The sequence below is a fragment of the Chrysoperla carnea genome, chromosome 1 (assembly GCF_905475395.1).
Source record: "Chrysoperla carnea chromosome 1, inChrCarn1.1, whole genome shotgun sequence".
In the NCBI taxonomy this organism is placed as follows: domain Eukaryota; kingdom Metazoa; phylum Arthropoda; class Insecta; order Neuroptera; family Chrysopidae; genus Chrysoperla; species Chrysoperla carnea.
The window spans coordinates 34717262-34735812 of NC_058337.1; the positions used below are offsets into that span (position 1 = coordinate 34717262).

General features: G+C 27.4%; 1 protein-coding gene across 4 annotated transcripts; it reads left to right on the forward strand.

Moving 5' to 3' along the window:
• The first annotated feature begins 534 nt into the window (after positions 1–534).
• LOC123302768 (trifunctional nucleotide phosphoesterase protein YfkN) lies at positions 535–14336 on the forward strand. Of its 4 annotated transcripts, XM_044885872.1 has the most exons (9): positions 1186–1244; positions 7820–8084; positions 9298–9384; positions 9443–9708; positions 10428–10820; positions 10905–11315; positions 11733–12098; positions 13331–13387; positions 14100–14212. In XM_044885872.1, exons 1-8 carry the CDS (start codon positions 1215–1217, stop codon positions 13382–13384), a joined length of 1872 nt encoding a protein of 623 aa, XP_044741807.1. In that variant the 5' UTR covers positions 1186–1214; the 3' UTR covers positions 13385–13387; positions 14100–14212. The 4 variants fall into 4 exon arrangements, with proteins under 4 accessions (XP_044741815.1, XP_044741807.1, XP_044741798.1 ...); XM_044885880.1 differs by lacking the exons at positions 1186–1244; positions 13331–13387 and adding an exon at positions 535–652 and having other exon boundaries at positions 14100–14333; XM_044885863.1 differs by lacking the exon at positions 13331–13387 and having other exon boundaries at positions 14100–14335.
• The last annotated feature ends 4215 nt before the right edge of the window (positions 14337–18551 follow it).

Consider the following 18551-nt stretch of genomic DNA (forward strand, 5'->3'; position numbering starts at 1 on the left):
AAAAAAAGTCGTATTACAAATTATTGATGAAAATTTATCATAAATAAAATAAATAAATTTTCGAATAATGAAATATGCATTTTACTTTGTAACTACTTTTGAAACACACTGTATTTTTTAAATTTTGTAGGCGTTAATCATTTTTTGTTTATTATTTTAACAAAAGCTTTAGATACCATAAATAAAAAAACAAATATTTGGCCCTTAATTTATGGTCATATTATAGAGCAAATTTCAAAAGTCACCAAAAAAAGGTAATTTAAATCCGATAAGCAGAGAGTGCAATGAATCATTATTGTGAACATATATTGAAATTCCAATGCAGTAATTAAATATGCACAAAAAAATATTAACATAAGCTATAAGGAGAGTGATTAAAATAATAATTATACGCATTTACAAAAAAAAAAAAACATAGTTTATTCTTAACAAATAGAAAATCGATAAAAATATACTTGAAAAAAACTTCAAACACCATTAGAAAATTTGAATATTAGGGATATTCACTTTCAAAGTAAAATTTTGGTGATCATTCCGTATGAATTCTTGTCATACCGAACTGCGCGTGTACAATACAAGTTTAACTCGACATTGACAGTGCTGTATAAAAATTAAAAATTCTTCTAATTAGTGTTATTAATTCTCATAAACGGTAAATATAAGTTTTTATTAAAATATTGTTTATGTAAATTTTATATTAATTTCATTTATACATTCATGTTTCATTTTAAAACATTACCTGAAAAATTTTCAAGTATACATTGATTGACAGCATGTAAATCAAGTTAGTTCACGTGAATTATATTTATTTGACCTAATCATGACCTAAATCATTTCATTACCACTTTATAAATATCCGTGTATGTTAAAAAATATTTAAATTTAATTTATTTTCAATTGTTAAGATTAAAAAATTATTTTTCATATTTTCATGAATGCGCATGCTTAATAAGAAACACTAAAAAATATAAACAAATCAAAATTTTAACTCGTAATATTCTATAATGATATAATAATTTATCCTTGAAATATTTAGCTTTCTAATTTTAGAGATAAGAATATAATTTGTATTGTGAGTAATTTGTTATTGAACTTTTATTTCTAATAGTTTAATAACAAATTAATTTAAATAAAAAAATTATCATTCCTAACCTAACTAGACATTTTGTCTCTCCATTTATTAAAGTATATAAATTATATTAATATTTGTAATAATGATATCAAGAATTCAACTTTTATTCTTGGTAGGTTAATTTTTACATTTTGAGATTGATTATTTTCACATTTTGTATTTTAAAAACTCATTTGTACTGTTTCGCTAAGTAATTTTTGTAAACTTATTAACTAAACTTCAATAAAAGAAAAAAAACTATTTTTGTTATGTTATGTAACAATGACATTTTCATTTGAATGGTATATTAATTTTCTTAATTTCTTCTAATCAAAATAAAATATCTTGAAAATGATTTCAATAGACAATCTAGTAAAATTAAGCATTTGTCTGGAAATGATTTAAATGTTAAAACTGATGTCTTTATTATCGATTAGTGTCAAAGGTCACGGAAATTTTTTGTTTGTTTGTTAATATTCTGGAATTAGAGGATATTTTGATAAAAAATTCTTTTTCGATTTTGAACTAAAAGTCTACATCATTTTCCAACAAAACAGTTTGTTGGATAGAATCAACTTCAAAGAGCATAGGATAGTCTTTGATCAACTTATTTTCGTTTAAGCGGGTGAAAGTTAACGCAGTTCTCGAAAAGTATTATTGACAATACATTATTTTTTAATAAAGTTCGACAAATAGTAGCCAAATTACTAATATTAATATTAAAACATTCAAATTATTTCAAATGTATTTTTGGATTTGTATTTCTATTCTATATATACAGAATGCTCGCGTATTAAAATTAACAAGGGAAAATTTGTTTATTTAATAACATCAAATTAGAAAGATGTATCTTAGTACATTAGTTGATATGTAACTTTATCAATTTTTATGCATTAGGTCCTTTATGTTCTCTTTCGATACATTTTTTTGTTTTCTAAAACTTATTCGGAAATTGATATTTTTTAATCGATTCCGAAAATCATTCGTTATAAGTACGACTTACTCTCAACGAAAGTTCTTATTATGTAAACGAAAGCTTTAACTATTGGCTTTTTTCGCACACGTTCGATTTAGATTTTCCGTTTTTTCGTTATTCTGTCAATATAATAGTTCAAATCGATGATTTTGTACTGATTGATCTCGCCAAAACACTTATCGAAAAAAATACCCTCGTTATAGTCACGCAAGAAGGATGTAGATGGATGTAGATGGATGTAATTCTCATGAAATTTTATGATTGGTATTGACGCGTTAAATTGTTACGACAACAAGTGAAAACAAACATTTGACTGATTTAATTGTTGAAATACCCTGCATAGAAAGTGTTGTATGTCAATGTTTGCATTATTTTTAATAAATTAGAAAAGCTTAAAAACCAACACACACCGTAAAGTCACCAACCAAAACAAATGGTTTTCGAAAATTTTCAAAAGTATTTTCTATAATTTTTTTCGTTTTTCGAGAATGTTTCAACAGACCACAAGGTTAAGCTACCTGAAAATTTACAACTCTCTATATTTTATAGTTTTGGAGAAAATGGACACCTAATTTGCGCCCTCACGGATAAACAATGATGTTTACGATGTTTCAAACAAAAGTTTAAATAAAATAAACATTTTTTACATTTAAACTTGATGTATCTCTAACGGTTTATAAGATGGGTCCTACGAACTCATGACCCAATTAACCTATGTTGCTCATTTACGAATTTAAACTTACTTGTCCTAAGCATTCTAGAAATTTCAATTTGATATCTCAATTCGTTTTTGAGTTATCGTAGTGTCAGAGGGAAATATGGACTTAAAAGTAATTTTATGAACACCTATACCAAAATTTTGTTCGTATCATCAATATTTCTAAGCCGTTACAAACTTGGGTCTTAAATTATTAACAATTATACGAAAAATCAATTTTGGGTAAAACTTCTCAGTCTGTTTTTGCCTAAACTGTACGGTTTGCGGGAAAATGTTTCGAATAAAAAATGTTACTTTTTTAATTAATAACAACTTTCTAATTTAAAGTGTTCATCTATCAATTACCAGTTATAGAGCAGAGTGGGCTTTTCATGGAGCTTGAAAAACTAGGTCATGTTTAATGTCTGTGTAAGATGTCACACCCAACATTTTTCGCTTGAAACATTTTTATTGATATAACTTATTTTTCGAGTTTCAAGCATATGTCAATTTTAAAAAGACACCATGTATACAGTATAAAGGACAAATCTATCTACTTCGAAGTTTTGTTTAATAGTTTTGCCTTGGGCGACAATAAACATGAGATTTGAGACATTCTTTACTTGCTCCCGTGGTGTGTATATTATTTTCCTCCCCGGCGGAAAGCGGCAACTTCGTTTTGCACAGTGGGCAGAAAATTGACACTTTATACATGTTTGAATAAATTAATTGTGTTTTAATTTAATAACAGACCATCTAAACGAAAATGTTTATATAACGAATAAATAAATTCTTTGATTTAATTATGCTTTCAAAATCATTTTTTTATTCATAAATTTTATCAATAATATTCATTTAGTTGATTATTTTGATAAACACCACTACCGCATGCAATGGAAACTAATGGCCTACAGCTCTTTTAAAATTATTAAAATGACGACAGATCGATATTACAAGACGCAACATACAATATGACAAAATAGTTATCTCCAAATTGCATATTATTTTAAAAACATGCAAAATTGCTGAAGATGTAACGAGATGCATTCATTTAAATTTGTTTTTAATGATATAGAAATCATTATTAGCCTTTTTTACAATATGAATTCAATAATAAAAATAAGTCAAAAGTTTGTTCCATTTATCAAACATGTGAAATTTACAAAATTTAAAAAATCGCCAAAAAAATTTCGGATACGGAACCCTAAACTCGCACTTAAAACGTATCTAAGAACACTCTCCATTAAAATATCTTTTAAACGAAATTAAAAAATCAAAATAGGTTCATCCGTTTAGGCGCTACGATGCTACAGACAGACAGACACACATAGAGGTCAAAAATGCATTTGTGTATTGTGTTACATCTAAGTAATTTAAATTTATTTGAAATTGATATATAGTTATTGAAATAAATGTCACGATACTCGAAATAAAATTGTTATGAAATATTACAAAAAAAAAGGATGATCATGAAAATTTATTTTTTCGATTTTGTGAAAATTTTTGTACGTGTTCTTATAATTTTGGTAATGTGGTATATATTTATTTTTAACACTGTAAAGATTTTTTGTAATGTGTTGTACGAATAAATTTAGCTACTGACGATGATTTCATTACAATAGAAATATCGATATTTAGCGACATGTAAGTCTCTTGTATACTTTTTAATTGCATTTTGTTAAATAAAATTTTTTAATATAGTAATACCTCGACTTACAAAACCCCGATATACGCGAATTTAAAGTTACGCAGTTATACGCTATTTATAATTTTTTTTTTGTACACTATCTCATACAACGCTATATAGAACAATATAACAGGTTGGCTGATAAGTCCCCGGTCTGACACATAGATGGCGTCGCTAGTATTAAATGCATATTATTTTTATATAGTACCAACCTTCAAATGATTCGTGTCAAAATTTGACGTCTGTAAGTCAATTAGTTTGTGAGATAGAGCGTCTTTTGTGAAGCAACTTTTGTTATTGTGAAAAAAATGGAAAAAATGGAATTTCGTGTTTTGATAAAATACTGTTTTCTGAAGGGAAAAAATACAGAGTCCGGAAACTCATTATCAAGCCAAGTTTTTGCTTCCACTGTATTTTTTCCCTTCAGAAAACAGTATTTTATCAAAACACGAAATTCCTTTTTTTCCATTTTTTTCACAATAACAAAAGTTGCTTCACAAAAGACGCTCTATCTCACAAACTAATTGACTTACAGACGTCAAATTTTGACACGAATCATTTGAAGGTTGGTACTATATAAAAATAATATGCATTTAATACTAGCGACGCCATCTATGTGTCAGACCGGGGACTTATCAGCCAACCTATTATACCTCAATATACGCGAACTATATATCCACTCGAAGTTAACAGAATTTCATTTTTATATTTCAAACTTATTTACTTTTTTTTTCTTTTTTTTTTTTTGTAAGAGAGCCAACAAATATATAGTAGATGCCTACTATTAAATTTCGTTAATGTATTAGACGATTGTTAATAATTTTATGAAATTTACTGCATGTGCTTATGAAGTTATGAAACGCTCTTTTATGAGCTGCTGTACACCAAAATAATTCCTACATCATCATATAGTTTGCCCTTGTCTCAAATATTATTGTAAATAAAATAGGGTTTATATTTGTGTTATAATGTGCGAGACAAGACGTTGACTATTTTGGTCTATATGAACTCCCCTCAAATTCAACTCAAAATGCGCCACTGTTAAATATATTAATGATAAGTTGTTAAGTATATTAATTACGAGCAAAATTAAATATTACATAATTAATTAATTCATCAAAACATTCTAATTAAAATAATTAATTTATAAAATTTTTTAAAAATATTTCAAGCGAAAAATTTTGCTTGAAAATGACCTCAAACTCAGCAATCACAAAGTTTGATCTAAATGTTTAGGATGCCGTACCAAAAGTAGTAATAGGTTAAAGTGGTTGTCCTAGGGTGATACATACTAAGATTATTTTACGAAATTTTGGAAAAAATCGTGTTTTTACTTATTAATGTATATTGTTTTAATTTACTTAAAATTTTTTTCTACTTTTTAAAAGAATAATCTTAGACATTACACCATGGCTTATAATTTAAAGTCGTTCAAATTTTAATCATGGTAATTACACGCATATAACAGTTATGAATATTTTTTTAAATGTAATATATTTTATGTTAAATTCATAAAATGATCTATTCAGTCCAGTTTCACGATTCCGTTTATACGTGCCATGCAGTGACCCCTCTTCTTTATCAATTTCATAACAAGGGAAAAACTTTATTGTTCAATATAATGCATATTTTATTTATTCATGCAATACGTATTTTGGCGATTTTTGTACATTGAAAAAGCGTTATAGATTAGTGATTACTAAAATGCTTCTTGCAAACTTTCATATTCATTTTATATTCGCAAAGTAAAGAATATTGAAAACGTCTTTTCTTGCTTCTAGGTTTTCAATAGAAATAATGGTCAAAGAGCTCAACCTTTCTTGTTACATAATACTTCTCAGATAATTTTTGATCAGTTTCAATTTCGAAATAGTATATTACTACTAGGCCAGAAAGTTTGAGATTCTTTCACTGCTCGTTATCTGCACTGGGCATCATGGGCTCTCAAACTTTCTGTTAGTGTTATGTATACTATTTTTCTTTATTTTCGATCGAAAGTACGTACTTGCTGCTTCTGTTGGGAGGCCGAAAGTGCCACTTTTATGCTTTGGTACCAAAGCATAAATATCGGACTTTCTGCCTCCCAACAGTAAGCAGTACGTACGAACTTTCTTTCGACCGCGGATAAAGAAAAAGAACTTTCTGCACTTGTTACTGTGACAGAAATAGGTAGAAATAAATAACAAGTAGTTATCATTTTTCTGAAACTACTGCACGAAGAAAAATTTTGGATTAACAAATATTCAAACATTTCCTAAGCCGTTTTTATATTCATTAAATCATGTCTGAAGCAAGTTCTGAACGATTGGTGAGAGAATTGATCTGAAACGTCTTCTAAATATTCAGTATAAAAATCATGAAAGTTAACTATCATTCTTATATATGATCAGTGGAAAACTTCTGAAATTTTCATAATTTAAAAATATAAATAGTATTTGTGACTTTTCAAAGGAGCCCTTTTAAAGCCATGGGGTCCGTGTTTTGTCGAAAACAGTGAACACTGGTAGTTACGCTACTGGTGTCATGAGTACGGTTTCTAAAAAATGAAAAGATCTTCTAATTTGATCTAGAAATACAAAGTGGTTTTGGACGAATGTGCAAAATGGGTTTTGCATCCTCGCAAATAAATTTATCGTTTAAATCGTAATAATTTTAAAGAATTATGGTAGTTATACCCTCTTGATTAGACTGCGTTTATAACTTTCAAAATAGTTATTGCGAATTTATAAAAGGAATAATTTTTTGGATTCCATTCCAATTATCAAATTAACCTTTGACTATAGACTATATAGAGAAAGGTTAAAAATTTATGAGACGAATGTTAAAAGTTGTATTTCATTAACGAATTAGGTAAATTCATGCTTAACCGATAATGATTTTTGTATTTATAAAAATACAATAAATCATATAGATAACACTTTCTTAGGTCAACAAACTAAGAATGTGGGAAGGACCACAAAATTGGTAATTAATCATAAATTCAAATCACATTTAAAAAAAAATATGTAGACTATTTTTTGTTAGAGAAAGTGATCTAAAATTTTTTTAATTATAAAAAAAATCATTTACATGCTGCATAATTTGGATATAACTAAAAGAATGGCTAGTTTTGCGGCACAAGCTGCTCTACGTAGCAAATGGAGTTCACTAGTGGAGGAACATACAATTGACGTACCAGTCGAAGTCAGCAATAAAGTGACTTCGGTTGTGGGATGGTTAAAACAGGTTTAAGTTCATTTTTTTAAAAATAATATTGTGTAACGGTTACTTTTTAAATACACGGTGCCTACGTTATTGATTAAACAAACTGCAACGAAATATTGAAAAATTTCATTTATTTGTATTTAGGCCTCGTTGGAAGTACGTGCAGCTGGTAGAAGGGCTGTGAATTCATTAGCAATGACTAGTGGTACGGATTCTTTAGCAGATAATTTTGATGGAACTAAATCAAATCACTTAGTTGTTTTACATTTTAACGATGTGTATAATGTGGAAGCAAGACCTGCACCCGAACCCGTTGGAGGTGCTACAAGATTTTCAACGGCTATTAAAAGTTTCCAACAGTTAAATCCATTAATTTTATTCAGTGGTGATGCATTTTCCCCAAGCATGTGTAAGTTTTTTTTTTTTAAATTTATTGTTGTAATTTAATTTATCTGTAAAAGCTGTTTCGCATTTTACCAAACTTTACGTCACAGAGCAATAATGTTATCGCACATTCAATTCGACACCGAATGTGGCTAATTTTTTCGTTGTTGCCTTTCTAAGAACTAATATTAAGCTAGCTACAATATTTCTGTTGATTTAGAATTTGTTATGATTTAATTTACTAATTTTCTCGAAAACAGTAAGTTTTGCCTTACTTCTTACCATTTTCGAAATAATATTTAAAAGAGATTTGGGAGTTGCGATTAATTCATTAAACAATTGAAATTCACATTTTAGCTCAACTGTATCTACGGAAAATTTAAACACTTCACACTCGTCTTGTAGTTAACCACTCAAAAAAAACTTGGAACAAAAGTTGTAGAGTTTGAAGGGGGGCAGCAGATTGGACCTAGTTCTCCAGGTTGTTTTAATAGCCAATTTAGATATTAAAAAGTAAGACATAGAATAACACTTTAAATTAGAAAGTTAATCCTTATAAAAAAACTAAAATTTTTAATTAAAAACATTTTTTCTAAAATTGTTAGCTTTCGAAAGAAATGAAACTCAAAAATATATCATTATTGCATTTAATCGAAAGAAAACACACTAGCTACAGAAAAATGCTTTAACCAAAAGTTATTGAGGGAAATATTTCTAAAGCTAGCGTATTTTCTTTCGATTAAATGCAATAATGGCATATTTTTAATTGGCAATTCCTCCGAAAGTTAACAATTTTCGAAAAAACTATTAATTAATTGTTTTAAAAAATGTTAGTTTTTTATGAGGATCAACTTTCTAATTTAAACTAAAGCAACCCGGAGAGCTAGGTCCAATCTGATGTCAGAACATGTCCCACACCACACTTGCACTTTTGTTATTTAATCAAGTTATTTTTTTATTGGTTTACTACAAAACGAGTTACTAGCCATAATGGTCCACTCTGTATACATTTAAAATTAAAGCTACGGAAAATATTGGTTTATTTAAATTTATATAAATAATTTTCATAATAATTATTTTTTATTAATATAAGGCAGAAACGCAAATCATAATGCAAATTTAGTTTTTTTGAACGATATAATTGAAACGGACTTGATTGTACTTTTCACTTTGCCAGCATTTAAATTTAAGGTTTTTGTTGGATATTGAGGTTTTTTAATTTAAATTAATATTTTTAGTAAGTACATTTACGAAAGGAGAGCAAATGGTCCCAGTATTAAATGAACTAGGAACACATTGTGCCGTGTTTGGCAACCATGATTTTGGTAAGAAAGAATTTTATTCAATTTTTTTGTTTTGTTGTAACTATTAATTAAATTTTAGATCATGGACTTGAAGTATTATCACAGTGGGTAGCTCAAACAAATTTTCCGTGGCTAATGTCGAATGTGGTTGACAATGAAACTGGTCGTCCATTAGGCGAAGGCAAAATCACAAGTGTTATAGATTGGGCAGGTCGGCGAATTGGTCTACTTGGTTTAGTTGAAAAAGAATGGCTTGATACACTGACAACAATCAATCCTGAAGAAGTGACTTTCCTTGATTTTGTTGAAGCTGGACAAAAATTAGGGGCACAATTAAAACAAGAAGTAATATTTTTTATACATACATGCTGTGTTTGGTTAAACGCTAGTTTAATAATAATTAATTTTCATGTTTTTGTGCGAGTGGCGTAGTAGCTATATATTACAATTTCGTATAATGATGTTCTAAAAAGTCTGATTCTGATTATCCGGGCAATAAATTTTGACCAATTTTCGAAGTTTTGATCAGGCGAGGATCTAAAATACTCCAAGTCAAATAACGAGAGCTGAAAACGCTAAAATAAATGTACCAAGGAAAAACGTTATTCTTATTCAGGCTTAGGAATTTTGTTGTAACAAAGACAAAAAATAAGTTTTTTTAAATTTTACATAAACTGAAAAGGGTTAGGGATACGTTGCATAAACCAATGGAAATTATCAGGAACTTAACAAGACCGAAAGGAGTGATTATGGCATTTTCCTCGTTATCACCGTTCTAAACAAGAATCTTTTCATAAGCTCTGTGTAGATCTAATTTACTTCAGATTTTCTTACTATTTAATTTTGTATACACACAAATTAGGAAAAGGAAATGTGACAGGTACCGTAATTGGTTTTAATTGACAATAATAAAATACTTAGGAAATAATATTAGATTACTAAGACCTTTCTAGAATAATAGCGACCTTCATAGGACTTTAAAATAAATAATTATTATTTCATTATCATGTAACTAGACCAAATCATACTTTTTAATTTTTTTAAACGAATAATTTTTTGTTTAGGGTTGTGATTTTGTGATTGCATTGACGCATATGCGTACACCCAATGATATTCGATTAGCCGAAAACTGTGAGGATATTGATATTATATTAGGCGGACATGATCATGTTTATGAAATAAAAAATATAAATAATAAGTATATTATTAAAAGTGGTACGGATTTCCGACAATTTTCAAAAATCACTATTAGTTTTGAAGCAAACACGTTCGATGTAAAAATTGATGAAATTAATGTTACATCTGAATACGAAGAAGATTTAATTTTAAAAGAAAAATTAGAAAAATTTACATCTTTAATTGAAGGCAAAATGGATGAAGTGTTAGGATGTTTTTCTGTACCATTAGATGGAAGATTTACATCTGTTCGAACATCTGAATCAAATCTAGGAAATTGGGTAAATATTAATAAATATTAATTAGAATTTATTCACCTGATTTCTGAAACTGCTAAAATTCATATATATTGTTTATTTAAATAGGTTTGTGATGTTGTATTATCAGCAACTGGGGCAGATTTAGTTTTAATAAATTCAGGAACATTCCGTTCAGACCAAGTACATCCGGCTGGTGATTTTACAATGCGTGATCTGGTGAACGTAATACCAATGCGTGATCCATTAGTTGTGTTACAAGTTACTGGCGAACAAGTACTACAAGCATTAGAAAATGGTGTATATATGTATCCAAAATTAGAAGGGCGTTTTCCACAAGTAGCTGGTATTAGTTTTGCATTTGATCCAAGAAAGCCACCTGGACAACGTGTTGATCCTTATTTAGTACGAATAGGAGATGAGTATCTTATTCGAGATCAAACTTACCGTTTAGCTACAAAAAGTTACATGCATTCTGGTTGTGATGGTTATGTGATGTTGAAAAATTGTAAAATTTTGGTAAGTTTTTTAATCAAAATAAATTAAATTATTTCCTGGCTATTTTCATTTATATTTATGTAAATACAGGGTCGACGTGACTCGATATAGTTTAAGAGCGTATTCTTTTGAAAATTCTAAGTCGAAAGTGCCTAATAACTTTTTTTAAAAACCAAATAGTTAAGAAGTTACGTGCACTAGGTTTACAGTTCTCTTCTGGCCTCCGAGCTCACTACACCTAGTTTCTCTTGAGTATTATCCTTGGGGGCATATTACAAGTCTTGTATATTCAAATAAATCACAAACCAGATATGAGATAACTTAAAATATTATGGCTACATCTGCATCCATACAAGACGACTCAATTACTCGGCCGACGAGTCACAAGACATTCTGTAAAGGTAGAATACCCAAAAAATTATTATTTGTATTATTTAGGTTGACGAAGATGAATGCCCTGAATTAGGATTAGCAATACAGAATCATTTTCAAGCAATCAATGTACGTATGGGTAAAACAAAGAAACCATCAAAACATCGACAATCGTTGGTGACATTATCAAGAAGGCATAGTCTTGTAAAAATGCTGGATATTAATTCAATGGAATTTGATGGACCGCCTCCGGTACGCCGTGCATCAGTGAATGAATCATCATCAATGCATACAAATGGTATTGCACCCACACCGTTAACATCAACATCACATAAATTGTCAAGGCGAGCATCATTAGATGATTTAGAACAGCAAAGTTGTCAATTAACACCACGTACAGATCAACGGATATTAATTATTAATAGTGAAGAGGTATTTTTATTGTGATAATGAAATTTAGTAATTTTAATAGTAAAGAAGACGTAACCCACCACAGCGCTGTACCTAGTATTAAGTTTACCTGATTAAAACAGGCACATGCATCAACAATGATTTTCAGGATTTATTCAATTCTAATTATTCAGCTTGTTACAGTAGTTAACAAGCTGAAATAAAAGCTGAAAAAGTATTATTTTGATCTAAAAATAATCAGTCAAGTACAAATGGCTCTTGCTTAATCAATTTTCGTAATATAAGTTGTTCAATAAAGCAAATTTGTATATTTGTATTGCCCTTTCGAGGGTGGGCAGACAACTTGTAATATACATGTATAATAATTTGACTTTCATTATTAGAGTGGTTCCCAAAGTTGACTGACCCGCGGCTCATCTAACGATAATTTTTAAATTCGACACTCATCTCTTGACTCTTGATTGCCATGAAGAAAATTGAGTATATATACGTATACAATTGAAGCCAGGTCAGTGGTCGTCCGGCTGTTAACACGATCGATCGACAAACCGTCTCATTTTTTTGACCTCATCCAATATTCCTTCGTGAATCACGAATCAATCCCAGTAAGTTGTGACGCATAGTTTAGAAAACCCTCCACTAGTATATTTTAATAATACATAATTAAATTCTTACTAATATATAAGGCTAAAGAGTTTGTTCGTTTATTTGTTTCGTTGAACTCACTAATCTAAGAATTACTGGTTTGAATTGAAAAGTTCTTTTAGTGTTGGGTATCCCATTTATCGAGGAAGGATATAGGCTACATAACATCACACGCTAGCAGTTATGACCATTTCGAAAACTACTGAATGAAACTCTACAATAATATAGCTCATACATCAGAATAACACATTGGCTATAATTTATAAAGATAGCAGTTACGAAAGTTTGAAAGCCTTCGCGGAACGATTAAAAATTTTATATAAATATAGATATAACATATTTAAACCGCATTTAAACGTTTGACTTTGTAGTATCAAAGTGTCTTAGCTCCTTTAGAATTGTATTATAGCTTAGAATTATATATAACTTAAATTTCGTTGGCTAGCAATATTTCTATTTTGATCCAATCCTTAAAAAAATGTACATGCGTCTTCTTTATTTAGCATAATTTATTAGAAGTAGCTTGTTTTATTCTTTTTGTGCTAATTTTTGTTTGCTTGTATAATTTTATTTACGTTTTGTTTGGATTTTTTGTTGTGTTTTTGTAGAATAGAGCAAAGTTGTACGAGACCTTTAAGATTTTACCTAAAAATAATGGATAAATTGTAAGCTTTATTTGTTTATTGTTAAGACGGTATTCTATTGCAGTGGCCAAAAATGAATTTAAAGAAAGTTTTTTACAAAAAGTATTAAAATTATGATATTTCTTATTCAAAACTTTTTATAGATGATGTAGGAATCTCTCAAATCCTCAAATTTCAGTATATTGCGCGGTCATAATTTATTAAAAGTGTGATAAAAAAATCGAAACGAATTATTAATCAGTAAGAATTACATAGCTATGGTCGTAATCGTAACAGTTTTATTCATTTAAAATTTAAACAAAATTCATCGAGGTCTTAAAATATTGCACAAATTTTTTTTTTAAATTCACATATACACTGCTGTACATATTTAGAGGAACGCTTAAAAAACAACATTTTTCTTTGTAATTAGAAAGTCTGCCTGGAATAAACCGAAATGCAACTTATCGTAGGCACGAATAAATCATTCATAATTAGAAAAGTTCAATTTTCTATTTTTATTACGGAAAAAAAAATAAAATAAAAATAAAATTCCATACAAAAAAAAGTAAAATGAATTAAAATTTTAATAACTTTAGACTTTTTTTCTTTTTGTTCCTCTAAATTTGTCCAACACTGTATTATACTTTCACGAAATAAATAATTTTTTGCCAAATTTCACAGTAGCATACCGTCTTTAGCTTAACTTAATGATCATATTTTCTGATAAAATTTAAATTTTTTGTCCAATTAGAAACGACAAGAATATGTATTGCAAAGACAACGTTTAGAAGCAGATTCTGTTATTCCTGAAGTTGACGATGAAACATCCCCTCAAGACAATTACAAATAATAAATAAACTTTTAAAAAATTTCAAAATACATTAACTTTTATTTGAAATTTTTATTTATGAATGCCGATATTTATTTGTTTTTGATGAATTAAAAACGATACAAATAGATTGGGGAAAGTTATATACCGAAGATTTTAAGCGATGACTTAATTTTTTCGATCGTATAGTAAATCTCGTTAACATTGAAAAATATTAGATCTTCTGAAGAAGGGTATATTTACTAGAAAAAATATTTTTTTGAAATAGACTTTAAAATCCTCTTATTTATAAGTTAAATGATTGAAAAGGTATTAAATGAAAAGAAAAAGAAGAAACGAAGATATAAAACCGATGGTTTGTAAGGCATTCCAGAAAAATATCGTTGGGTGCTTTTGCCCTATGATATAGTATCCAAAAAATATATTATATCTGACAAGAATGTTTTTCACCTAAAAAGAATATACTACTCCGTGGTTATGGAAGATCTGATCAAAAAATTATCTGGTAGTTCAATTTTTCTAAAGGTTTAAATTTTTTAATGTTTTGTTTCATTAAATGTTTCCACAATGATATTTTTGAGAAAATTCTTTTCTGGACTTCTGTAGCATTTTTACGAAAATCATAATTCTTAAAACAAAGTAAAGTCAACATGTTATTACCGAACAACCAATACCGTTACTGTGCCTAATTCACTAGTACTGAACTTTTCCCGAAAATTATTATTTACTATTCTTAATAAAAAACGGCAATTACAGACTGGTCGGTGTCGTACAAGCTATCATTACAGAAGTTCAAAAAAAAAAAAACGATTTTAACTGTTTTATTTTGGATTGCTCACGCTATTTTAAACTTATAAAAGTTGATGTTATACTGTTTGTAAACCATATCGTTAGCTATTTATATTATATGAAGTAAGAAGAGTTTTTATGGACGTTCTTATGCATAAAACAAAGAGGGATTGTATATGTGTATACATGAACACAGCCGGTCAGACTCATCATCTGAAGTTATACACATATAATACCAATCACACACTGTAACACATAACCATAACACACAGAACACATTCTCTCTTTATTTTATACATGAGAACGTCCATAAAAACTCTTCTTACTTCATATATTTTATATGGCTAACGAGATAGCTTCGGTAGAGAGTTATTAAACGAATAAATCATTCGTCTATTTACTCATTAAACTTATTTCTTAATGTTCTATATCTGACTTCCTGAATTTTATAGAAGTTGAGAGTAATATTAGTCTTTCATCACCTGGAATGAGACAGATTCAAATTTTAAGGTGGTTTTTTTTTTTTTTATTTTTTTTAAAATCAGAAATTAAACAATACAAAACTCGTTTTATATCTTGAAATACAATATTTGTAGATATCGGCATTATTAATTAAAATAACAAAGAAACTTTAAAACAGTGTAGGAAATCCAAAAATGAACATAAAGTCGTACAAATGAATGTATTGGAATTTGTTTATTCTCAAATCTATTTGTATCGACATTACATTATCGAATAAACAAACAAAAAATACTTTTTTTTTAGATTCTAATTTGAAAAAACATGATTGTGATTTTAACTTATAAAAGGACCATTGGTTATTTAAATGTATACTTTTTTAGGATAGATATTTTTCAATTTTAATCAAAGTTTGTATATTCTTGACAAAAGTTACTTCTTATAATATAATACTTGGAACTAATTTTAGTTTACACACAAATGGTAAACCAAACCCTCTTTTTATATTATTAATCACATATTTGAAATTTTGTCTGTGGCCTCATTAGGACAAGTTAGTTACATTTTACTTTTTCGGAAATTTTTTAATTTAGCAACAAGCTTATAATTATTGGATCAGAAGACAATTAAATGATACACGAGCGTCCGAAATAAAAAAATGCTAATGTCGAAAAAATCATAATTAATCGCTTTCTTATTAGAATTAAAAATACCGAATATTCATTCAAATAAAATGGCTTTATTTTCTCAATTAAGAATTAAAATATATCTTAGACTCGCCATAATAAGCTACTAATGAAGTTTCAAATAATTCGAAATGTATCACCATGAAGTAACAATTGGGTTGTTTAATAAAACTAATCATCAATTTTTGTATGTTATTTCAATTCTTTATCATGAATAATATTGAACTTAGCCAAAAAAATTTTTCAAGAAGTATAATTAAATATAAGTCAATTAAAATTTACAGATTACAAACGTTATTTAGGCATTGTGTACCATGTTTGTGGCGTAGAAATCTTAAAATATAAAAGCCTATGTATAAATATGTACAAATTATATAATTAAAATTATTACGTCACAAGATGTTTTACGAAAATTTTTTCTTCGGGCGTTTTCATTTCTCTTTTGAAAAGTTTTTTAAAACTGTACTTTAAAATTATTATGAAAAAATAAAAAACAGTTTTTCTTTCAGATCTTTTCATCATTTTTGTCAAAAAAAAAATTGTATTCAACAACTCAATTACTAAATATATATAAACTTTGAGATTCTACATTTGTGCTTGAGTGTGCGTCGTTATCATGGAGGTATAGACAAAACGGTTAAGAGAATTATATTTTTTGTTCTTCGGATTTTAAGATATATTAACAATACGCTTATATGATTGGTTATCTTAATCAAAGCTTTAATATGTATTTTATGGTCTTTGAATAAGTTTATTCATTGTGTGTTCTTATATTTAATTTAAAATATTACCATGTACAAAACGAACGCACACTTTTTTTTTTTATTTATTTAAAATAAGACAAAAGAGATTTTATTATATTTACTTATAGAATTGAATTGATTTATTCAAATAATTTATCAAATTTAATTGTTAATTTTTGTTTTATTCGATAAATTTTAATCCTTATTAATTTTGAAATAGAAGTGTGATTGATATTCGACCCAACATACTAATTTTTTCAGTCGATGTTATCAAATAAATGTTATTTTATTTTAATAATTGTTATTAATTAAAAGTTTTTATAAAATTGAATCATTTTTCATGTTCTACGCTCAAAACACTCAAGTATTTTTCGTGTTTTTACATTTTTAAATTTGAAAAGAGAAAATTAAATAACATTTCTGCCTTTTAATTTTCATTATTATAATATTTTAGATACTAAATAATTTCTACGACTTATTTATTTATTTTACTATAGAATTATTTATTTTTATAAAATTCCCTACCCATCCTATTGAAATTAATTGTGAATGTCTAGTTCCAAAAGGATAAGAAATTTGTAATAAAATTTCAATGGATAATGATTCATTTCATCATCAATGATTCATTTTCATTTTATTTTCTCATATGGTATTATTTTTAATTAATGAATTAATTCAATCAAAAATTTGAATTATGTTTAATTCGTATTCATATCGACTTAATAACATTTTATGAAAGATTCTTTGGAAAATCTGAACTGAACTGAGAACTGTGAAAATCCAAAATTATATAGAAAACAACTTATGGTGTAAGAGTTATGTGAGCTGTAAACTCGAATTGTAATTTTCTATTATTATTTTTATGAATCAATTTTACATTGATCATGTGAATTACTTATTTATTTAGTTTTGAGGCAACTAATTTTATGTGGAAATGATCTATATAAGAAACGACTACATATCCGTTTAAATGGTCGATCCTAAGATTATAAAAACACATTCTAGAAGAATTATTGTGTATGTTTCATAATGTTTGGCAACAATGTAAAGATGAATTTATTTTGCATGAGTTCTGTTTTTAATAGTAAAATGTGGATTAAATTTATCAAATAAAACAAAAAATTGTTATGAACAATTTTATTTAATGTGTGTAAATTCTTATAACAAAAATATAAATTTTAGTTATCGAAGATGTAATTACAAAAAACAACGCAAACTTGAAATTAATTTAAAAGAAAGTTGTTATATTTTTTCTAGTAATAGAAATAATTTCGAGTCGATAGAATATATTAATCTTTACAAAAATTTGCACATTCCATTTTTATAAAGCAAATTTATAATTTTATTTATATACGAAATATATTCAAAATGAATGTTTTTTTATAAAATTCAAAATTTTTCTATGTGCCCTACTTCCCTTTAAAAATATAAACAAAAATTTGTAAAATATCAAATCCTTCGAACAAATTTCCAAATAGTAAACTTGTTATTATCATAAAAAATAATATATGCTTCCATTTTTAAACAAACGAGATGTAATTTGATAAATAAATTTTTTAAATGTATCTGCAATAAAAATTGACTAATGTAAAAAAATCCTTTTCTTCCGAACGATGTCACTAAAATTTTCTATATGATAATAGCACGTTTAAGGATACAGCGAATTTTGTGTTTTATACTCGAAAATATTACAAAAA

Excerpts from the sequence above, each read along its gene's own strand:
- LOC123302768 (XM_044885855.1), top strand. The coding sequence starts at position 7,571 with ATGGCTAGTTTTGCGGCACAAGCTGCTCTACGTAGCAAATGGAGTTCA. Across the intron at positions 9,709-10,427 it reads GGGCACAATTAAAACAAGAA|GGTTGTGATTTTGTGATTGC; the intron begins GTAATATTTTTT and ends TTTTTTGTTTAG. Across the intron at positions 12,099-14,099 it reads TAATTATTAATAGTGAAGAG|AAACGACAAGAATATGTATT; the intron begins GTATTTTTATTG and ends TTGTCCAATTAG.